At 38.2% G+C, this 25,791-nt stretch overlaps 1 protein-coding gene across 1 annotated transcript in view; it reads right to left on the bottom strand.

Moving 5' to 3' along the window:
• Positions 1-748: 748 nt before the first annotated feature.
• The window catches only part of LOC131995010 (uncharacterized), a 268,050-nt gene continuing 243,007 nt past the window's right edge, over positions 749-25,791 (bottom strand). The window contains exons 2-3 of the mRNA XM_059362509.1: positions 1,050-1,196; positions 749-973 (exon numbers count right to left, since the gene is read on the bottom strand). Of these exons, the coding sequence (XP_059218492.1) occupies positions 753-973; positions 1,050-1,196 (368 nt within the window). The 3' untranslated portion in view covers positions 749-752. The remainder of the gene's footprint in view (positions 974-1,049; positions 1,197-25,791) is intronic.

Genomic DNA, 25,791 nt, shown 5'->3' with positions numbered 1-25,791 from the left:
GCAATTTTTGTCCGATTTGGCTGAAATTTTGCACGTAGTGTTCTGTTATGACTTTCAACAACTGTGTCAAATACGGTCTACATCGGTTTATAACATGATATAGCTCCCATATAAACCGATCTCCCGATTTGACTTCTTGAACCCTTACAAGCCGCAATTTTTGTCCGATTTTAATGAAATTTTGCAGCTGTGCCAAGTACGATCTGAATCGGTCTATAACCTTATATAGCTCCCATATAAACAGATCTCCCGATTTGACTTCTTGAGCACTTACAAGTCGCAATTTGTGTACGATTTGGCCGAAATTTTCCATGCCGCACATTGGTTCAAGTTCATTGAACGAGCGGCTAAAAATAGAAGAAGTTGTCGAAGGACAATGAAACTTGGCACATAGGCATTTTTTGTTTGAATCAAGAAAAAATGGAAAAATCAAAATGATCCGCCCACTTTTACGCCCACCTCCCATACAAAGTAAAAATTAAATTTTGACCTACGGCATTGTTTTTTGGCACATAGCATTTTTAAACACTCAGAATCATTTGTGTGAAATTTGAAAAATATCCGCCCACTTTTACGCCCACTTCCCATACAACTTGTATTGAAAAAGTGGCATAACTCCCTTGATTTTTAATGCATCAATTCAATTTTCACAAAAAGTAATTATTATAATTGTAGAATGGGCTCCTGAAAATATATACCTGATCCGCCCACTTTTACGGCCACCTCCCATAGAAAAAACATGAATAAATAAATTAAGCATAGTCTTTTAATAATTTTTTAACATCATTATCGTACTCCAATTTTTTGATTTGCAGCTTTGAGCGAAATCTATTTATAAATGGGTCTGAAGACAATAAAAGGTTATGCATTACATCTTCATTAGTGGCTACACGTCCAATTCTTCGCGAATGATGTAATCTATAGGCTCTATAATCTTTATTCCTCGCTTCCTGAGCTTCTTCGGACAGCATACCTGATACAAACAATCAATTAAAATGTAAAAAATGAAAATTAAATCATTGAATAAGGGCCTTTAAATAGAGACATACCTATTGGCAGAATAGCTTCTGCTATAATTTTGCTACCATGCACCAGAATCTTATGCACAGTTACAGGCATGTAGTACCAGCCATAGAGATCAACAAACAACTTGGCAGTATCCATGCAATATATATGAAATTTGCTAGTGTCGACTGCTGCATTACAATTTATTGCGGCCAAAATAATTTTAAATCTATGTATTAACTCTTCTTTTATAATGTGTAGTTGTTATTGCATGCAACAACATAATAAATGAATGATAACACAGCACCTAATAGTCTATCGCTTGATCTTCTATTGTTGTTAACAGTAAAGAATTATGGCAACAACAACAACAAGCATGAACGAAAATTCACGTTTTCTTACTTTATCACTTTATAGTTTTTACTGTTTCTTTTGGAAAGGAGCAGGTATGAGCAGCTGAATTTTTTTTTAGCTTTTAGCTGAGACTTCAAGCTGTAATTTGACGTCTTTCGTTAAACAGCGCTCCACAGCGCTAAAAACATGCAGTCCACTGAAGTTGATGAACATTGAAATTTTGATGTTGTTTATATTTTGTTCTACGAAATTTTTTATGTGGCACTTTTTCCAACTTTTTTTAATGCAAATCTCATCTATGACAATTGCCATTTACGAAAATATACAACAAAGTCAAATGATAAGTTTACTGTGATTGTACCAAAAGATTGAATATACAGTAAATTTGCATGCCATTTTAAACAAGCGAACATATAAGAACTTGGAGCGTGTCTGTCCAAAGAAATACTAAATATATCAGCCTAATATTACGGAATCATAATATTCAACTATCTGACAACAAAATACCAAAAAATTATCCAAATCGGCGAACATGAAAAAAATGAATTTCGGCCACTCTTGAACCAATGTGTGCCGTGTTCTGTTACAACTTCCAATATATGTGCCAAATACGGTCCAAATCAGTCTATAACCTGAGAGACTGATTTGGATCGTACAACCGGTTTTGATGGTTTGACAGAAGTTTGATACGTAGAGTAAAATTATGCCCTCCAGCTAAATTTATTTTGTATAAATTTTTAGCAGAATCCATTGTGGTAGGTTCCCAAGATTAGGCCCGACCGTACTTAGCACGCTTTTACTTGTTTTTATATAAAGTTTGACAGTTCTTCACGTGAAAAGCCCAACAGAGTATTGAACAGCAGATGGATTTGATTTTAAAGCGTGACTTGGTCTTTTCATCAGTTCCATAGTGTTGCCCTCTTACCTCCGTCTTTCGGGTCTACAGTCCGTAGCATGTTATCTTGTACCTCTGAACTTCATTCCTTATGAATATTGGAATATGGAAATTTAAGTTTGCTACGCATGCTTGGAACAAAACCACCTCTCGCTCTCCGATACTGGTATTACCCTCTTATTATTCGTTTCCGAAACATATGAAGGCTTTTAATAAGCTTTCATTTGTTTATAGATTGAATATACCTAAAAGTATGCTATGTTTCTCATTATTAACAAAGACCTATTTCCAAATGCCAACTTTAACCCTCAGAAGGCAGGTGTTGGACATTTTTGTACTTGAAATCAAAATAAATCTAAATTCTCTAAAAAATCATAATCTAAAAGTGAAAATGATTGAAACGATTTAAACACATAAAAAAAAATACTATCGTACACTCCATAAACTTTTCTGACGCAAAGCTTGATTGCTTTATTTATGCCCTACGACTTGATTAATTTGCTATGCAGTAAAGTGGAATGAAAAAAAAAATGTACAAGTGTGACTTCCTATCTAGCATTTCAATGTAGAAGTCAATGTAAACTAAAAGCTATGCGATTGACATCAAACACAGATTCAATACTACGGCACTCAGTGATAATCTCCTGTGCTAGAAAAAGAAAAAACACTACAATTCTAAATAAACCTATGTGGCGTTTTAAAAATTCAAAACAAAAGTCGCAGTTCATTTTTTTCTTCTATCTCAAACCTTCGAGGCTGACAACAACTCTGGCTGGTGGATCAGTGCATTAGACAGGCTTCCGGTAGCAGAGGGGAAGCAGTCGCCTGAACGTGCCACAAAACGCGTTAAGCTAAAACTGCAACATTGATGTAGCTGCGTTTGTGGTAGACACATTTTTTTTAATGGTCCAGACACCAAATCAATATTTTCCCCTCGTTTCTACTTTTTTGTAATCTGGTGACTAACAGCTGTCAGCAGAAATCCCACTTTAGTTAAAAATTGAAACAGGACCAGAAATATGGCTATTTGAGATTGAGTCGAAAAAAAAAAACACCGAGGCATAGAGGGTAAAAAAGATGGCAAATATTTTGCCAATATGAATTTGCATAAAAACAGCAAACTGACTGTCAGATAGCATCGACAAAAAAGAAAAAAATCTCGCAACAAAACTCACAAACATACTTACCAATAATATAATATTAACGAAGTATGGAAGCGTGGAAAAAATCGAAGAAAACACCAACCATGCATCACCATAAAAAGGCATGGATTTTGTCGCACAGTGTGTCAGGGATAGGTTAATATTGTTATATATATGAGTTATAAGCTTTAACAGATTAGCACAAGGCGGGAGTTCTTAAGAAGTTCAAAATCTAAAGGGTGACTTTTTAAGAGCTATAGGAAAGTTTGTCAAAAAAAAAAACACATACAACTCAGAAAAACGCATGAAATCTTTATTGGAATCGATAGTACGGTCCATATAATTGAAGATTATTTCATGCAAATGTTGACCGTGACTGCGCCTCCAATGGTTCATCGGTTAGTAGCTCACGAATAAATGCTTCAATGTTGTCTTCATAGACATGAGCTTTAACATAGCCCCACAAAAATAGTCTAAAGGCGTTAAATCGCACGATCTAGGCGGCCAGTTGACAGATTCCGAACGTGAAATTAAATGTTCACCGAAATCGCCTCTCAATAAGTCCTTTGTTGCGGGTGCGGTGTGGCATGTGGCACCGTCTAGTTGAAACCACATGTCATGCAAGTCAAGCTCTTGCATTTTGGGCAAATGATTGTTGGGTACTATCCCACGATAGCGCTCACTATTCACGGTAACATTACGATTCGCATCATCTCTGAAGAAGTACAGTCCAATGATGCCATCAGCCCACAAACTGTGTCTTTTTCCGGATGCCTTGGTAGCTCTTGCAATGCTTCTGGTTGATCTTCACTGAAATATCAACAATTCTGCTTATTTCCGTAACCATTGAGCCAAAAATAAGCTTCGTCACTGAACACAAGAAGCGTGCGTTGAACTTTCTTAGCAGAGCACGCATTTTGATAATAAAATTCAATAATTTGCAAGCGTTGTTCTTTTGTAAGACAATTCATGGTTAAATTTTAGACCAAACTGAAGATGTTTGACAGTGAAACAAAACACCAAACGTGCGTGAGGTGTTTATACCAATGTTGCAAAACGATAATAACTTAAAAGTCACACTACAATAGTGTGTCAGAGGCGTCACACTGTGGAATAGAATCAAAAAAACTAGTAAAAAATAGGCCATTTCAGACAGGATAGAGATAACTCTCCAAAAATGATAAAAGCTTTGGCGATGTCATGTGCAAAATTTCAGGGCCTTAGGTAGTACGAACGCCTCTTGCCAGGGCTCTGTTCGAGCTGCCAAATCTTCATTCGTGGTTCAATTTCCAAATTCTTCATCTTTTGAGGTATACGATATCCTTAGAGGTAAACGATATCCTCACTGGTTTCGGGATTATTCTACTTTTAATTTGTATTTTTTTAAATTTTGCCCTAGAATGGCTTCGTAGTTTGCGATTTATGAAGGCATTTGTGGTTCGATTTTTAGTTTGATGCATGATTAGAATTGGTGATAAATTGCAGTATACGTCAGCAAACGATTATTCAGTTAAAAGTTGTGCTGTTTGGAAATCAAAAATAAATAGTTATTTCTCCTGTTCTCATATGGCATATTTTTTACTAGTTTTTTCGATTCTCTCCCACTGTGCGTCACCACAAAACTGTAATGCAATGCATTGTCTTTTATCTGTTATAACACGGTTTTTTCAACACGGACGCTACGAAAGTAGACCGATACGGACAGCAAACGACGCGATATTTTTAACCACTCTTTTCACATTTCTGTTCAGTAAGGTTTGCTATTTGATGATGGAAAGATATACGAGCCAACAACGAGTCGAAATTATTAACATTTATTACCGAAATCTGGAGTCAGTGGCCTCAAGTTAAGAGCGCAAATCATCTTCAGTGATGAGGCTTATTTCTGGTTAAATGCCTTCGCCAATAAGCAAAACATGCGTTTTTGCTCAGACAGCAATACACACGTACTCCATGAGTCATCATTACATCCTGAAGAAACTACGGTTTAGTGCGGTTTATGGGCCGGCGGCGTCATTGGGGCGTACTTCAGTCAAGACCGGAACTTTACTGTGAATGGGAATCACTACCGTTCAATAACAACCGACTATTATTGACCCCAATTGGATAATATGGACTTGGAGGACATATGGTTTCAACAGAACGGCCCCAAAGCTACACAACGAATGTCAGAATCAATTTATTGGAAACCCAGTTTGGAGAACGTGTTATCTCACGAAATGATCCAGTCGATTGACAGCTTCGGTCCTGCGATTTAACGCGTTAGATTTTTTACTGTGGGGCTACGTCAAGTCTACGGTCTAGACCAACAAGCCAGCGACAAATATCGAACACGATATTGCAGCTGTATCGGCCGATTTATGCTTGAACACCGTCGAAAATTGGGTTCAGCGCCTGGACTTTTTCAAGGTTGCTCGTGGTGGCCATGCAAAAGAAATCGAGCTCCATACATAATGACATCGAACGAACTTTCACAGAAATTTCATTGATATCCACAAACGTTTTTGTTATTTTATACCTACCACCGTAGGATAGGGTGTATATTCACTTAGTCATTCCGTTTGCATCATATCGAAATATTAATTTCCCACCCTACAAAGTATATATATTTCGGATCGTCGTAAAATTCTAAGACGATTTAACGATGTGTCCGTGTGTCTGTCCGTTTGTCCCTCCGTCTGTTGTAATCACTCTACCGCCTTCAAATATGAATATATTGAGCTGAAATTTGGCACAGACGTTTTTCTGATGCACGCTGGTTTAGTTCTTGAACGGGCCAAATCGGACCATATTTGGATATAGCTGCTATATAGACCGATTTTCATCCAATTTGAAACAGTGAGTAGTTTTAGTCCTACCAACATCTGTCCCAAATATGGTTTGGATCGGACTATATTTAGATATAGCTGCCATGTAGACCGATCTCCCGATGAAGGCTCTGAAGACCCGTAAAGCTTTATTTATTACCCGATTTCGCTGAAATTTTAAACAACGGGTTAATTTAAGCATCCCGATATCTGATCTAAATATGGTTCAGATGGGTCTATATCTAGATATAGCATCCATATAGACCGATCTTCCAATTAATAGTCTGAAGCCCGTAAAAGCTGTCATATAGACCGATCTGCCGATAAGGGTCTGAAGCCAATAAAAGCTTTATTTATTAAACAATTTCGCTGGAATTTAAAACAGTGAGTAAGTTAATCAGACCTAAATATGGTTCCGATCGGACTATATTTAAATATAGCTGCCATATAGACCGATTTGCCGATAAAGGGTCTGAAGCCCATAAAGCTTTATTTATTACCCGATTTTGCTCAAATTGGAAACAGTGGGTAGTTTGAGGTCTACCGACATCCGTCCCAAATATGGTTCTGATCGGACTATATTTAGATAAAGCTGTCAAACAGATCGATCTCCCGATGAAGAGTATGAAGCCCATAAAAGCTTTATTTTGTCCGATTTCGCTGAAACAGTAAGTTTTAGGCCATCCGCCATCTGACCCAAATATGGTAAAGATCGGACCGTATTTAGATAAGCTGTTATATAGACCAATATGCCAATTAAGGGTCTAAAGCTCGTAAAAGCTTTATTTATTACCCGATTTTGTTGAAATTTGAAATACAAAATTCAACAATGACTTCTATTTATTAGACTATTCAATGTTGGTGCCGAATTCGGGTGCATAAGTTATGCAATTTTCATCGGACTGTGACGAAATGAGGTTTACATATATACCCGAGGTGGGTATCCAAAGTTCGGCCCTGCCGAACTTAATGCCTTTTTACTAGTTTTTTCTATTCTTTCCCACTGTTAGTCACCATAAAACTGAAATGCAGTGCAGGGTCCTTTATCTATTATATAATAGAAAAAGTATCGCGCTTTTGGGCTCCAAGAGCGCGGGGACTGGCTCATCCCAAAAATCCTTACCTTTTGGGGTAATAAAAATATTCTGCTGAAATTTGGAACAAAGACAACATACATTCCAAGTATTATCCGAATTGGTCTTGAACACATATAGCCCCCATATATACCGATCCCCGGGTTTGACTTCTTAAGCCCTTTCAAATGCAAATTTTGCCCATGAACATTCCACTAAGGAACAGGGGCAAACTTCTCACATATCAATGAGTGCAGTCCGATTCAAGTTTAAGCTCAATGATAAGGGACCTCCTTCTTATAGTCGAGTCCGAACGGCGTGCCGCAGTGCGTCACCTCTTTGGAGAGAAGTTTTACATGGCATAGTACCGCACAAATGTTGTCAGCATTAAAAGGGGAAAACCACCGCTGAAAATTTTTACTGATGGTCTCCTCAGGATTCGAACCCAGGCGTTCAGAGTCATACGCGAACATGCTAACCTCTGCGCTATGGTGGCCTTCAGCCCTTAGAAACTTAAATGTTCACCTGATTTGGCTGAAATTTGGAATAAAGACATGAATTATGACTTCTAATATCCATGCCAATTATGATCCGTATCGGTTATAAACAGATACAGCCCCCATATAAACCGATCCGCGGATTTGACTTCTTGAGCCCTTAGAAGCCCCAATTTTCATCCGAATTGGCTGAAATTTGAAACAAATACTTCAATTACGACTTCCAATATACATGCCAAGGTTGATCTGTATCGGTCTATAAGCAGATATATCCCCCATATAAACCGATTCCCAGATTTGACTTCTTGAGCTCTTAGAAGTCAAAATTTTCATCTGATTTGGCTGAAATTTGGCCCAAAACCTATCTTATGATTTTCAACATCAGTGCCAAATTTTATCCGAATCGGTTTTGAAACCGATATAACCCCCATATAAACCGATCCCTCGATTTGACTTCTTGAGCACCTATAAGCCCTAATTTTCTTCCGATTTAGCTGAAATTCAGAACAAAGATTTGAGTTACAACTTCCAACATCCACGCCAAGTACCATCCGAATCGGTCTGTAAACCGATATGGCCCCCATATAAACCGATCCTCTGATTTGACTTCTTGAGCCCTTAGAAGCCTGAATTTCCATCCTATTTAGCTGAAATTCGGAACAAAGACTTGAGTTATGATTTCCAATAGGCATGCCAAGTATGATCTGTATCGGTCTTTAAGCAGATATATCCCCCATATAGACCGATCCCCAGATTTGACTTCTTGAGCTCTTAGAAGCCTCAATTTTCATGCGATTTGGCTGAAATTTGGAACAAAAATTTGTGTTATGACTTTCAGCATCCATGTCAAGTATGATGAGAATCGGTCTATAAACAGATATAACCCCCATATAAACCGATCCCCGGATTTGACTTTTTCAGCCCTTAGAAGCTTAAATTTTCACCTGATTTCTCTGAATTTTGGAACAAAATTTTGAGTTATGACTTCCCACATCCATGCTATGTATGATCCGAATTTGTCTATAAACGGATTTAGCTCCCATATAGGCCGATCCCAGGATTTGACTTCTTCGGCCCTGTTAGACCTAAGTTTTTACCTGATTTGGCTGAAATTTGGCCCAAAGACCTATCTCATGACTTACAACATCAGTGCCAAGTTTTGTCCGAATCGTTTAACTGTCGTATATGGTTTTATTTAGATGTACCAAACCAAACTTGCAATTTGGCTTAGTAATCCCCAAGAGAACGCAATTTTCATCTCATTGAATGCAATTTTGCGTGATGGCTGTTTTCATTCTTCATACAGCTCTCATTTAAACTGATCTCTTGTTCAATTATTAGGTTATGTTAGGTTGGATTGAAAATAGGGTGTGGTTATTATTCCGCCCCATGCTACGATGGACATACACCCAAGCCAGTTATCGGCTTTTTGTGCGCTCTAAATACTAAAAAAAGGTTACCTCGGAAAAGAAAATCTAAGTTCGGAATTTTGTGCTACTTAGAAAATCCTTAAATGTTTTCCATGCCACGCCCTTAAGTTGGTTCATGTCTGGTATAGTGTCCCCACCTAAGTGCCGGTATCTGTTAGACGCGAAAGCCGGACAATGACATAGGAAATGCTCCAATGTCTCATCTACTTCTTCATCATGTTTAATTATTAATGTTTAATATATTTTTTTATTTATAAAACAAAACATTTTACAACAAATAACAATTTTTTGAAACAAACGCTAACAACACAAATTAGGACTTAGCCATAATAACCACCTGGGAAACCTCCTGGATAATGGCCATATCCACCATAGCCACCATAGGCACCACCGTAAAAGCCACCATGACCATGGCCATGACCATGTCCATGTCCATAGTGACCATGACCATGACCATGACCATGACCATGACCATGACCATAGTATCCTCCTGGGTGACCATAGTATCCTCCATGACCTCTAAAATCACCATAGATTTGACGTTTCGAACGTGATTTATCTGCAACACTATCAGCTTCAAGATCAAAAATATAGACCATGTTTACGTCCTCATTCTTGTTTGAATTTTTTTCGACATCAGCGGACCAAGTCAAAGCCAAAGTGCAGGCTAAAATGGCCAGGAGAGCAATGCAGCGCATTTTTTAAGAATTAAAAAAAAAATACCTTTTTTTCAGAACTTGAGAAGTTTACTCGTTCGTTTAGTTTGAGATTGATAAGATTTGCAGCTCTTATCTTTCTTTTTATATCAATGGGAAGTGAATGTTTGGTTTTGCCAATTTTTTTTTTTTTTTTTTTGCTTGTTCCCATTCTTGACTTAAGGCTAAAAATAAAGTCAATCTAGCCCATTTATACTTATTAAGTCTACTCATAGTCGTATACATAAAAGTGTCAACTAAACGTTATTTGCCTGTTTGGACTATAAACAGAATCTTGACCGTTTTATACACAACGCATGAGTGCGTGGGCATTAATCAATCGTTGTCTTGTTTGATGCGCTAACACCAAACGGTTTGAAACTAACGTTATAAATTAAAAAAGATACACTCACAAAAAAAATTATATAAAATCAAATGAATTCATGGAAATGTCTTCATATGAATGAAAAATTCTTCTTCTGTGAAACACTTTAATGGCCATTGATTCGATTCATAAACACCAATTCGCAGTTGTCACCCTGGGTAACTTATATTTCATCCAATAAGTTAGGTTAGGTTTGAGTGTCAGTTTGCCATAAGACTCACTTAGGCCATTGTGATTGCACAGGAGCAGAAGAAGGAAGATGCCACTTAGTTCCCACTGTTGAACCATCCAGATCGCTTTAAAAAGCCCAAAAACTTGCGAATGTTCACATACGCCAAATCAGAAAGGTTCTCAAAGAAATCAGAACCTAGAATGGTACTCCTTCTTTCCAATAAGTTAGATTCGAGTAGATTTAATATTTTTATTTATAAATCTCCATGTCATGTTGGAAAGAATGAAGAAGCCCCAGCTTAGAAGACATTAGGCAATAAGACTGCAAAAGTGGTCTTTTGAAAGTCCAAGTACAAAAGCACATCTCGCAAATTTGTGTCACTAATTGGAGAAGGAGCGCAGAATATCAATGCGCTTCGAGCTATGTTGTAACCATCTAAGAAGAAGAATAACTAGATTTATTCAATTGATAACTTGCAGAAACAAATTGTCCAATCTAAGTCTCACTGTCTACTAAAACACTACTGTTTCAAAGCTTAATATTCAAATTCAATCAATAGTGGTATAAAAATTTAGAGCTAGCTCATATAAAATAGGTTTATATCTCATTCATTAATCATTTTTTTTTTTGAGTGTAATTATCACATATTGCGGAAATTAAATACTGACATTACAAGGGCAAAACTGTTTATATCGATGAAAATCTCATCTTCCCGAATATGTTGACTTAATACAACCAAATTCTATTTATGTAGCATTTTTTGTCATACTGCGTATAATAAAACGTTTCGTCTATTGTTCTAAAGCTAACAATGGTTATCGGAACATAACTCAGTAAAAACTAGGAAAATACATATCACTACCCATACGAATACCAGTAAACAAAATCTTATTACTCGTCGAAATAGCTAAGATTAGTAAAAAAATTGGTTTTCCTATAATGAGTTAAATAATTCGAAAAAAAAGAATTCAGTTACATCTTAAAGCATTTCCAGAACAACAGTAGACTCTCAGAAACTCGAACCTCTCGGTACCTCGGGCTGCTCGAATTTCTGAATTGTTCGAATTTCTAGAAGATTTTTTTTACAGAAAGTAATAAGCCAAATCCGTGAGAAGTTTTCATTTCTCACATCAGACGCCTCCCCAGGAGGTGGATGGGAGACCATCCATCGAAAAAAAAAAACAAGTATAAAAGCGTTAAGTTCGGCCGGGCTGAACTTTACATACCCACCATCTCGGGTATATATGTAAACCATCTTTCGTCATAACTTAGTGAAAATGGCATCATTTATGCCCCTATAGCAGCTATATCGAAATGTGGTCCGATCCGTGAACGAAACGGACATTGAATGGTCTAATAAGTACATGTCATTGTTCAACTTTGTAGAACAAAATCTTTTTGGTAGCTATATCCTAATATAGGCCGGTTTGAAGCGTATAAGGCACAGATTTCGAAAAGCCTAACTGTGTCAAATTTCAGCGAAATCGGATTATAAATGCGCATTTAGTGGAGCCAAGACTTTAAATCGAGAGATGGGTCTATATGGCAGCTATATTCAAAAATGGACCAATCTGGGACAAATAGAAGAAAGATGTCGTAAGCGCTAACACAACCCACTGTCCCAAATTTTGGCAAAATCGGACAATAAATGCGCCTTTTATGGCCTAAAACCTTAAATCGAGAGAACTGTCTATATGGCAGCTATATCCATGTCTGGACCGATCTGAGACAAATTGAAGAAGAATATTGAAAGGCCTAACACACCTCACTGTCCCTAATTTCGGCGACATCGGACAATAAATGCACCTTTTATGGGCTCAAATCCTTAAATCGAGAGTTCGGTTTATATGGCAGCTATATCCAAATCGGGGCCAAACTGAAAAAAAGATGTCGAAGTCCCTAACGCAACTCAATGTCTCAAATTTTGGCGAAATCGGACAACATATGCGCCTTTTATGGGCCCAAAACCTTAAATCGAGAGATCGGTCTGTATGGCAGCTATATACAAGTCTGGACCGATCTCAGCAAAATTGAAGAAGGATATTGAAGGGCGTAACGCACCTCACTGTCCCAAATTTCGGGGATATCGGACAATAAATGCACCTTTAATGGGCTCAAATCCTTAAATCGAGAGATCGGTCTATATGGCGGCTATATCCAAATCTGGACCGATCGGGGCCAAATTGAAGGAAGATGTCGAAGGATGTAACCGAAATCACTGTCTCAAAATAAATGCGTCTTTAATGGCCCCAAAACCTTATTCGAGTGGTCGATCTAAATGGCAGCTATATCCAAATCTAGACCGATCGGAGCCAAATTGAAGAAAAATGTCGAAGGACCTAACCCAAATCTCTGTCCCAAATTTCGGCGATATCGGACAATAAATGCATCTATTATGGGCCCAAAATCTTAAATCGAGAGATCGGTCTTTATGGCAGCTATATACAAGCCTGGACCGATCTAAGCCTAATTAAAGAAGAATTTTAAAGGGCCTAACATACCTCACTGTCCCGAATTTCGGCGACATCGGACAATAAATGCGCCTTTTATGGGCCCAAAACCTTATTCGAGAGATCGGTCAATATGGCAGCTACATCCAAATCTGGCCCAATCTGAACCAATTTCTATAAATATATCGAAGAGTCTAACACACCTCACTGTCCCAAATTTAGGCGACATCAAACAATAAGTGCGCCTTTAATGGGCTAAAACCTTAAATCGAGAGATCCAAATATATCCATCCAAATATATCGGGACCAATTTGAAGAAGGATGTCGAAGGCCTAACAAAACTCACTGTCTCTAATTTCGGCGAAATCGGGCAATAAATGCGCCTTTTATGGGCTCAAGACCTTATATCGAGAGATCGGTCTATATGGCAGCTATATCCAAATCAGAACCGATTGGAGCCAAATTGAAGGATGATGTCCTAACACGAAGCATATACGGCATGGATTTCGAAAAGCCTTACTGTCGCAAATTTCAGCAAAATCGGATAATAAATGTGGCTTTTTTGGGCCTAAGAACTTAAATCGGCGGATCGTTATCGGCTCTTTATTAGAGGCACACAATTCTTCCATAAAAATATACTTAAGAATCACCAGATAGAAACACCCGTAATCAAATCGATAATGTACTTATCAGCAAACTCTTCCTGGGTTCGCTGTTGGATGTGAAAACTAGACGAGGAGCCGATATCGATAGCGACCACATGCTCTTAGCGAAAAAGGACTCAAACAAAAAGCACAAAGTTCAACCTTTTAAACCTAAAAGATCTCGAAACAGCGCGCGAATACAAGACAGCATTAACTGAGAAGCTTCAAAATGTCACCCAGACATGGGCCGACATAACACCAGCTTGTACGGAGACGGCCACCTCTATCATAGGCACTGCTAGACTATCCCAAAAACCTTGGATAAGCAACGAAACTATAGAGGAAATAAAACACCGGAAACATCAACGCAACGCTCTGCTACGGGCAGTGGATATACTAATCTACGCAACGCTCTGCTACGGGCAAAATCATACCAAAAACTGCAGCCGGGACTGAATATCGCGCTTCCGCCTCGCTGGTCAAACCAAGGATAAGGAACGAAACTATATATAGAGGAAATAAAACACCGGAAACATCTACGCAACGCTCTGCTACGGGCAAAATCAAGTGTACCAAAAACCGCAGCCAGGACTGAATATCGCGCCTCAGCCTCACTGGTCAAACGTTTCGTTCGCAGAGACAAGTGAAAATACTTTAATATGTTAGCAGAGCAAGCCGAAAATGCAACTCATATTAGAAACATGCGTTGCGTTTACGAGTCAATAAATCAAATGAGCTGGAACAATATAAGGCCAACGGCAATAATAAAAGATGTGAACGGATAGGAAGTAACAACGCCCGAAGAGCGATGACGCGGATTTTTCAGATTCGAAGCCCCCTGTACAACGAAACCCACGCAGGGATATATCTACAGCCCCACCGACCTGCGAAAAAATTGAGGCCATTTTGGTCTCACTAAAATATGGCGAATCATCCGGTCCTGACAACGTCCTGCCGAACTGATGCGGTAGGGAATACACCCCAGTAGTCAACCAATCACCCCAATCTTCAGAGAGGCCTGGGCCACAAATGTTATTTCCTCACAATGTAAGAAGGAAATCATGGTCACTATCCCAAAGAAGGTTGACCTCACCCAGTGTTAAAACTGGAGAGGGTTAAATTGCCAAACGTAATGAATAAACTAATGGCAAGCCTTCTGCTTCATCGTATTTCCCCTGCACTTGACAGTATTTTGCGAAAGGAACAGTCGGGTTTCCGGCCAGGACGTTCTTGTGCCGACAGCATTTTACAGTCTGAAGAACTTAATACACACCTATAACGTTTATTCCTCGACTTCGGGCATGCTCTTGACATAGTTTCGCGAAATTGTAGAGCATACTGTTGAATAAGGCCATCCCTGATAAGATCGTGACACTAATTAAGGATCTGTATAGGAATGCTGAAGTTTCATTCCAATTCAATGGACAAGAGAGCCATCCTTTCGGGATCAATAAAGGAGTGAAGCTGGGGAGCATACCATCGACGACGCTCTTTTTAATATTACTCGATTCCGTCTTAGAAGCTACAAATTCTGAGGCACCCTATGCAATTTGTTGGGGTATAAACAACTTCCTTGGAGACATCGACTACGATGATACTTGCCTCTTTGCGCATTGCTTTGAGCACAAATAGGCAAAATTGGAACGTTTGAATGAAAACGCGGCCAATGTAGGCCTGCAAATAAACATAACAAAGACCAAATTGATGAGGATAGAAAAAAAAACATCTGACACCGCTCACTTTAAACGACCCTGTCATTGAAGATGTTAAAAACTTTTCCAATCTTAACAGCAAAATTGCTAAGGACGGAGGATTCGACGCAGACACCCGCCAACGAACCAACATGGCTAAAAGCTCCTTTCTTAAACTCAATAAAGTTTGGAGATGCAGTGACATCCCATGTAATACAAAAGTGTGGATCTTCAACAGTAGTGTGAAATCTATTATGCCCACCACCATAGGATGGGGATATACTAATCTAGTCATTCCCTTTGTAATACCTCGAAAAATTCTAGGTTCTAGGACCCCATAAAGTATGTATATTCTAGTTCGTCTCAACATCCTGAGTCGATCTAGCCATGTTCGTCCGTCCGTCTGACGAAATCACGAAAACGGTCGAACGCGTAAATCTAGTCGCTTGAAATTTGGCACACATACTTTATATGTAGGTCGTTGGGGAATGCAAATGAGTCATATCGGTTCAGATTTAGATATGACTGAAATTGTGCATACAACTGTGCCTAGTATGCTCTTAATCGGTCTATAACCTGATAAAGGTCCCATATTAATCGATCGTCCGATTTGACTCCTTGCGGCCTTACAAGTCGCGATTTTTATCCCATTTGATTGAAATTTTGTAAGTGATGTTCCGTTGTGACTTCCAACAACTGCGCCAAGTACGGTTCAAATCGGTCAAGAACATGATATACCTCCCATATAAACCCATATCCCGATTTGATTTCTTTAACCGCTGGAAGCCGCAATTTTCATCCGATTTGGCTGAAATTTTGTATGTGATGTTCCGTTGTGACTTCCAACAACTGTGCCACGTACGGTTCAAATCGGTCAAGAACCTGATATAGTTCCCCTATAAATCGATCTCCCATTTGACTTCTTGGGCCCCTGGAAGCCAAAATTTTCATTGGATGTGGCTGAAATTTTGCACATAGTGTTTTGTTCTGACTTCCAACAACTGTGCCAAGTACGGTTTAAATAGGTCATTAGCTCTTATATAATAGCTCTTATATAAACCGATTTTCCCATTTGACTTTTTGGACCCCCGGAAGCCGGAAGAAATTTTCATCCGATATAGCTGAAATTTTGAACGGTCTATAACCTGATATAGCTCCCATATAAACAGACCTCCCGATTTGACTCCTTGAGCCCTTACAAGCGATTTTTATCCGATTTGGCTGACATTTTGCACATAGTGTGCCGTTATGACTTCCAACAAATGTGCCAAGTACGGTTCAAATCGGTCAAGAAACTCATATAGCTCCCATATAAACCGATCTCCCCTTTGATTTCTTGGGCCCCTGGAAGCCGAAATTTTCGTCTGATGTGGCTGAAATTTTGTGCATAGTGTTCTGTTCTGACTTCCAACAACTGTGGTGAGTACGGTCCCAAACCGGGTTATAATCTGATAAAGCTCTCATATAAGCCGATCTCCCGATTTTACTTCCTGAGCCCCTGGAAGCCTCAAATTTCATCCGATTTGATTGACAATTCGCAAACAGTGTTCTGCTGTGATTTCCAACAACTGTGATAAGTACGGTTGAAATCGGTCAAGAACATGATACAGTTCCTATATGAACCGATATCCCGATTTGAATTCTTGAGCCCCTGGAAGCCTCAAATTTCATCCGATTTGGCTGAAAAATTTATTAAAACATATTGGGTTGCCCAAAAAGTAATTGCGGATTTTTCATATAGTCGGCGTTGACAAATTTTTTCACAGCTTTTGACTCTGTAATTGCATTCTTTCTTCTGTCAGTTATCAGCTGTTACTTTTGGCTTGCTTTAGAAAAAAAGTGTAAAAAAAGTATATTTGATTAAAGTTCATTCTAAGTTTTATTAAAAATGTATTTATTTTCTTTTAAAAAATCCGCAATTACTTTTTGGGCAACCCATACTTTCATTTCAATATCACTCAATGTGATCACATGTATCACTGTTTTATTAAAGCACAACTCCAATGAAAGCAAAAAGGGGTCATCTGAGCATTTGCATGCGGAAGTGCAACTGTCAGTCTGTTTGTTTTATACCAGTATATATGAGTGGGAGTATTTATGCATATTTATAACTGCAAGTCTGTCTGTCCCATTGTCTGTCTGTTGCAGTCCATCTACCCTCATTTACATAGCAGACAGACATGGACATATTTAACCAAAGCCATTTTTTACTCTTTGTTTACATAGTTCCTTTTTGTCTGTGGCAAACATCCCCCGGGACTGACCTCGCATAAAACCATGCATCAGCCAGCAACAATGGTGAAGCCTATGCAATTTTTTTTAACAGTTTATTTATTTTTTTTTTTTTTATTTATTTATCACTATCCATGTTACAAAGTTAAAATATAAGATTTTCAATATAACATATTATGAGATTTTACATATAGTATTGCATCAAGTAAGGCTTATAATATAATAGAAAAATAAATACCTAGTAAAAGAGCCATGTAAGGAAAAAGATAGGCAAAACCTTTGATAATCTACAAAATTTGAAGAAATTTTCAGTCAACCACTTTAATCATCTTTTTGTTATAAAAGATGTAAATATGGTTAACCGTACAAATGTCTTATTAAATGGATATGTGAAGATCTGCATCTATCTTCAAATCTTTGTGAAATTTCATTAAATATTTCAGATAACAACTTAAAATTAAATCTTGAATGTAATGTATTCGTTGGAAATCTTCTTGGTAGATTTAAGATACATTTTAGGTTTTTGTTTTGAATGACTTGAAGTTTTTTGAGATTCGTTTGTGTCATCTGTGTTGACCAAATTGGGCAACCGTAAGTAATGATCGGCCGGATACACATTTTATAAATTAGTGTTTTATTTTTGACATTTAGTTTTGATTTTCTGTTTAACAGCGGAAACAATGCTCGTCCGCATTTTATAGCTTTCCCAGAAATATAAGATATGTGGGCATTAAAGTTGAGTTTTTTGTCGAATAACACGCCTAAATATTTCACCGAATCCTCCAGGGGAATGATCTCATTATTCACCGACAACTGAATACTAGGAATTCTTTTTGGCGATTTGTTATAAGGAAAAATTATTGCTTTTGTTTTGGCGGAGTTGATCTTGATTTTCCATCTGTCAAAATATTTTTGAGAAACAGTTATCGCCTTTTTCATGTTCTTGACTAAAGCATTCGAAACTTTTCCTGAAGTGATTAGGGCAGAGTCATCCGCATAAAACGCTGCCTTTTGATTTCTTGGGATACTAAAGTCCGCAGTAAAGATGGAGTATAAGTGGGGCGAGAGAATTGAGCCCTGGGGGACACCTGCTGGAATTGAACGTTCTGTGGATATTCCTTCACCTACTGTTACAATAAATGATCTTCCCAATAGAAAACTTTGTATCATTTTTTGCAAATAAATAGGATATCCAAACTGGTTCATCTTAAAAATAAGTCCATTATGCCAAATAGAATCAAATGCCTTTTCTATATCAAGAAAAACAACACCCGTTGATTTCCGATTTTCCTTGTTAGTTTTAATATAATTTAAAACTCGTTTAAGTTGGTGAATAGTAGAATGATCTCTTCTAAATCCGAATTGCTCCTTATTAATAATACGATTGTTCTCCGAATACTCTACAATTCTGGAGTGTATAACATTCTCAAATACTTTATCTAGACCACATAAAATGCTGATTGGTCTGTAGCTAGCTGCTTGCTTTGCGTCTTTGCCAGCCTTTAAGACTGGAACAATTTTCGCCTTTTTAAATTGCATTGGGAAATAACCGTTTAAAATACACCAGTTGAAAATGATGGCCAGTTTATGAAAAAATATTTCAGGCATTTTTTTCAAAAATATTGCTTTTATGCCATCGACTCCAGCGGCTTTGTTATTTTTTAATTGGCTAACTATTAATTTGATTTCATTACTAGTCGTAAGTGCTTCATTTGCAGTGTTTGGAATTCGTTGTGAATTTAACCATTGAATATGTTTTTCAACCTTACCTTCAACAGAGGAATGTGAACTCAAAGTGGTTTTATGTGCATTTTCAAACGAGTCAGCTATAAGGTTTGCTTTATCTGTGTTGCATAAGACATCAGTTCCGTTTGATTTTAAATTTCCAACTGAGCATTTTTTCCCTTTTATGGCCTTCGTTATTGCCCAAAACTTTTTCCTACCAGGTGGCAACCCTTGTAGAAAATTATTCCAGCTGTTATTTCTGTCTTGACAAGTGTGCCAGCTGATCAGTTTCGACAGCTGTTTCAAGACACATGTAAGGTAGATTCTTTCTTGAGCATTATTGGATCTTTGTAACTTTCTGGTATATCTTCGTCTTTGCCCGATTAAATATATAGTTAATCGAGACAATCGATGCTGCCAAGCTTGTTTTTCGACTTTTGGAACCTTTTCTGCGGCGCCTTGGACAATTTTCGTTATTCGGGATAAGGTAATTTCAATATTTGTTAATGAGATATTTAAAGGCTCTATGCTAAGGCTTTGTATTTTATTTTCAGCCCAGTTTTGTATGGCATTCCAGTCAGCAAGTTTTAGTTGTGGTACTAAAATTCGTCTTTCAGAAACTTGGCCGTATATTTGGCATGTGATGGGAACATGATCCGATTGGAGCTCACCTGGATGTGTCTCAAGCGGTGAAATATTAATGCTGGAATTTGTTAATAAAATGTCAACAACTGAAGGGCGCTTCGCCAATGTTCCCTGTGGATATCTGGTGAATTCTGTAGGCGCATAGATGTAAAAATTCGATTGAAGTTGATTATTGAATAAACAGTTTCCGGCAGAATTGTTGTGGAAACAATTCCAGCTTTTATGATGCGCGTTTAAATCTCCAAAAATTAAATAATCTTCTGATATAGACGTCATTTTATCTATGTCATGAGCAAAATTGGCTGTATATTTCGGGCTATAAGCTGCAATTAATCTTATTGGTCTATGGTCAATGTTAATTAGTATCGAAATGTTTTCCAATTCGTATGTTGGGATATGAGGCAATATTTGATGTGGTATTTTGTTTTTAATTGCAATTAGTACGCCTCCACCGTGCGTTGGTCTGTCGGCTCTGTATATTTTATAGTTGGTTATTTTGAATTTATGATGCTCTTTTAAAAAAGTCTCATTAATTAAGGCTATGTGGATTTGCTTTTGGTGCAAGAAGTGTTCCAATTCAATAACAGAATTTCTATTCGTTATGCCTTGTGAGTTCCAGTGCATAACATTTAATCGATTTATTATATTAGGATTATATGACATGACGAAGCATATTTCCTAGTACTCTCATTTTATCAAATTTATTTGTGCATTTTTCCAATGCATCTATTGCTTCGAAAAATATTTCCATAATTTTATCGTTTGACAAATCGTCATTAGTTCTATTGTTCGAGTTCGATAATGGAACATTTTTACTGTTGTGGTCATTCTTGGGCCAGGAAGGCACTTGAAATTGCGCAGCTTGACGACTTGTAGATGGAAAGTCGTCATTTGACATGCTAAAGTCTTGAGACGGAATAAATTTGTTATATTTTCGGTTTGCAGTTACCTTTTGTCGAATTTCCATATACTCCTTTCGAGAAGGGCAACGTGGGTCATCCGCACGATGGTTTACATGTTTTAAATTCCTCTTAGCACAATTAAAACATTTGTACACAACAGCATCATCCTTGGGGGCTTTTTGTAATTGACATACTGAATAGTCGTGGGGCCCACCACAACCCAAGCACGCATTATCTCTAAAACAGTTTGAGGAACCATGGCCAAACATGGCACATTTGGAGCATTGTGTGGGGCCCCTGGATCTTTTTTGTGGGTTTCGCCAGTAAACGACGATTCCACAAACGTAGCGTATTTTACGAACTTCTCTCTTCGAAATTTTAGTGCGATCAAACTCAAGCATGTATAATGCGTCGTCGACGTTGGAACGAGCGGTTTTAACCTCTGTAACCTTCGTTGGTTGAATGTTGTACTTCGTGTTGAACTCTTCAATTATGAAAGCAGTCTCCAGCTGTGGAAGCCCAAATAAGGCCAGTTTAAAAGCTTTTCTATCCAATACTGGATGAGTATAAAATTTCATTTTCTTTTCTTTCAGATATTTTATGATTTCATCATAATATGCTAGGGTACTCGGCACAAGTTTTGTTCCAATTGACATCCTCTTATAATTGCATTTGGTACCAAAAAGTTTGATAACTGAACTGAAGCTATGGCAATTATCTACAATAATTGGTGGAATCTTATCTTCAATAGAAATGTTTTGGTTTGCATCCATTATGGAACTGTCGTCGTCACTTTCGTCGAGATCAGATAAACAACTGAAACGATTAGAGTTTCTATCCATAGTCTTAGGAACTTTGAATCGTGGGTTGTTTCCCCAATATTGTTTACGTTTATTGTTCATTTTAATGGAAATAAATTCCAACAAATTGGTTTGTTTTATTTATTTTCCTTTTTGTATCAGCTGTTTAATTAACTACCGCACACGTTGATAGTCAATAGTAAACTGAACAGTTTATTTATCATAAAATAAGTCGATAAAAATTTAAATGAAAAACAAAAATTTTGATGCAACTCCAACCATTTGAATTTGTCACAAAGATTGTGCTCAGTTGAGACGTGTGATGTGTAGATTTATGAAGTAAATTAAAAAATATGGAAATATTAAAATCCCTAATCGATATCAAATTGCTGCCCATCAAAAAAAAACTAAACTCAACTGAACAATTTTTTTAATAGATGCTCAGATTTTATTTTGCCATTTTAAATAGTAATAGAAGTAAAAAATCTTTTAAATGAATGAATTTTTAAGGCAGTCATTTAACTGTGATGTAAAGAATTTCTAATGTGGTTTGGTGAACAATGACAAATGTTTGACAATATCAAATGTTATCCATTAGGCATAATTTCAGGAACTTCAAAATGCTCATAGAATTCTAACAGATTAACTTTCCAATGTGATTGTTATAGAAACCCATTCGAACCAGTGTGGATGTTGAGGGAGTCAAAACTATTCACTATTCTAAATGTTGTCAATTTAGGGAAATAACAGGGGCTCTTATTATCTCATGGCCTTATTAGGGTCCAATACAACACACCATATAAATTCAAATACAATTCGATCTTGACCATACTCGGCACAGGTTTCGAGGGGCCTAATGGAACTCAAGGCCACCGTGGCGTATGGGCTAGCAAGTTCGCCTGTGACGCTGAACGCCTTGGTTCAAAACCCGTCGTGAATATCAGAAAAATTTTCAACGGTGGTTATCCCCTCCTAATGCTGGCTACATTTGTGAGGTACTTTGCCATGTAAAAACTTTCCCCAAAGAGGTGTCGCACTGCCGCACGTCGTTCGCAGTCGGCTATAAACAGGAGGCCCCTTAATATTGAGCTTAAACTTGAATCGGACAGCACTCATTGATATGTGAGAAGTGGAATGTTCATGGGCAAAATTTGCATTTGCATTTCGTTGTAAAGTCACCGATTCCGCGCTTTGCAAAAATACTTTTAAATGACCATATCGGTTCAGATTTGGATAACTACCGCAATAAATTTTCTCGTCAGAATTCGAATCCAGTTGTACGGTGTCATAACCGGGCATGCTGAACGCTGCGCAACGGTGCCACCTTTTGTCTTTGAAATGGATCACAATTTGGGCTGCAATTTTATACAGACCCTTTTTTTGTCACACCCAGTTTAGGCGTATTGACATGAGAGCCGAACATGGTCCAGATATGACTTTCATTATACCAATCTCAGATTAAAGGGCTTGAGAAAATAAAACTTGCATTTATAACCCGGTCTTGCTAGCATTTTGGAATAATAAGCTGGTCCAGATGGGACTATATGGGATCGGCCCTGTTTACCGATTTCCCCAAAATTTGTTATAATGTGTTATATTAAACTTATAACCACCCTTGCTTTTCTGAATTTGTATAAAATCTGTCACTATCAGTACTAAGGTAGGAAAATAATGCTAAGGCCTGAGGTCATCAGACCCTATTGTAAGACTGTAATACCTGATACTGATTGTAAGTGACTGATATGATAAGAGATAAGATAAGAGATTTGTAAAAGATGGAAATATTGATCATAGACCCAAACAAATACATATATCCATGATCGTCTAAGTCGATTTAAACGCCCTTCCGTCTGTCCGTCGAGAGCACGCCACCTTTCGAAGGAGTAGTAAACTAGGCACTTGAGATTTGGCACAAATACCTCCTATTAGGTTAGGGTAGTTTGAAAATAGGGTGCGGATATTAATCCGCCCCATGCCACTATGGACATACGCCTAAGCCAGTTATCGGCTTGAAGTGCACTTTAAATACAAAAAAAACGTAACCTTAGGAATTCCGTGCTATTTACAAAATCCTTTATTGTTTTCTATGCCACGCCCCTAAGTTGGTTTATGTCTGGTATTGTGCAGAGGTTAGCATGTCCGCCTAGACGCTGAACGCCTCGAATCCTGGCAGGACCATCAGAAAATTTTTCAGCGATGGTTATCCCCTCCTAATGCTGGCTACATTTGTGAGGTACTTTGCCATGTAAAAACTTTCCCCAAAGAGGTGTCGCACTGCCGCACGTCTTTCGCAGTCGGCTATAAACCGGAGGCCCCGTATCATTGAGCTTAAATTAAATCGGACAGCACTCATTGATATGTGAGAAGTTTGGAATGTTCATGGGCAATTAGCAATTCAACTCAAATTAGCAAATTACAGAAAAAACGGGTAACAAATTAGCCTTTTATTGGCTTAAGACTTCAAATCAGCAGACCGCTTTAAATAGTCCGATATTGTTCCAAATTTCATCGAAATCGAATAATAAATTGGGCTGTTATGGGCTTAAGACCCCAAATCGGCAGATCGCACAGTGGGATGAAAATCGGACCAGAAATGAAGATTTGGCAGCCCGAAAAATTTTTCGAAATACCCTGGCGGGCCCAGGAGGCGCGTGGACCATTTAGGGTCATGAAATTTTGTACATGATTTCGATAACATCTCAGCTGTAACAATTTCAAAGATTTATTTATTTATTTACTAGTTTTTTCACGGTTCTATCCCACCGCGGATCGGTCTATATGACAGCTATATCCAAATATGTTGTTGTTGTTGTAGCAGTTTGTTGTGCTCTATCTTTCGTCTGCTTGATTCTGTTGAGTGTCAAGACCCAGGAACTCTGCGACTAAGATGGGGTGCATCCACAGGGATCTAGATCTGAGTCGAGTGGATCTGGCTAGCCAGTTAAACAGGTGACTTGTATCAGGCGTTCCCTGGTTACAATCGGGACATACATCTTGCACATCGGCATCAATTCTTGCACTGTAGGAGTTGAGGCGGCTGCATCTGCCGGAACGTAATTGTGCCAAAACTACTCTGGTTTGCCGAAAGAGGTCAATTTCTTCAGGTGCAATGGGAGGCGGTCGTTCTCCAAGAACTATATTCACCCGGTAGCCATTCACCGCATCTGCTACCGTGTCTGCATGAATGTTGTTTAGACCTACTTGATATGCCGCTTGATCTAGAGGTTCTCTCTTGTAGCGCTGAACCTTACGCTCTAGATCATGTAGATCTACTTTAAGGCTTCTGGCAGGTGGATATCTATCCACAAGATGATGATTTGGATGGTCTCTGTGATAACAGCCCAAAAGGTATTGCTTAGACAATATGTAGTTATGTCTTCGCACTGGTAGGATCTTTGTCTCCTGATGGAGGTGGTCCACATGAGGAGACAGCCCATCGCAGTTTGGGGGGCGGCATTCTGACAGATCTGAATATTATTCCACTGCGTGTCGCAAAGTTGACGAGACCACACTGGCGCGTCATAACTTACCAGAGACCGGCCAATTGCTTTGTACATGGTAAAAAAAGTTTCTTTGTCTGCACCCCAAGTACTGAAAGCAAGTGACTTTAGGACCTTGTTTCTACTTTCGACTTTATCGCAAATTTCTGTGGCATGTGGGGAGAATGTGTAAGAGCTATCAAATGTGAGGCCAAGTATTTTGGGACACTTGATGGTCGGAATCTTTTCTCCATCGACCATCACAGTCAGCTCAGTATTCACCTCACGCGTATTTGTAGTGCACAATGTGGTTGAAGATTTGGTAGTGGATATCTTCAGATTTCTTACAGCGAAATATCAGGCATGTTCGTTGAGGTAGACACTCAACCTCTCGCAGATGTCAGCAATGGGTGGGGGCCTGATGCCATGATCTTACAATCGTCCGCATATGATACGATCTCTATGCTATCTGGAGGGGGTGGAATGAAAGATAGGGGAACTCCCTATTTCACTCTACGATGCAAATATAGTACGATTTGGCTCATTCAAGAACTTGACCTGCGTAAGAAAAAAAAAATATGCGCCTGTCTCGAATTTCAGCTTAATATCTCAATTTTTTACACATAGTCATACAGACGGACGGGAATACACACGGGCATCGTTAAATCGTCTTAGAATTGTTACGACAATAAAGAATGTATTTTTTTTTTTTTTGGGTCGGAAATTGATATTTCGATGTGTTTCAAACGGAATGACTAAATTAATATG

Source organism: Stomoxys calcitrans, chromosome 2 (assembly GCF_963082655.1).
Source record: "Stomoxys calcitrans chromosome 2, idStoCalc2.1, whole genome shotgun sequence".
Lineage (NCBI taxonomy): Eukaryota > Metazoa > Arthropoda > Insecta > Diptera > Muscidae > Stomoxys > Stomoxys calcitrans.
This window is presented reverse-complemented; position numbering and strand designations above follow the sequence as displayed.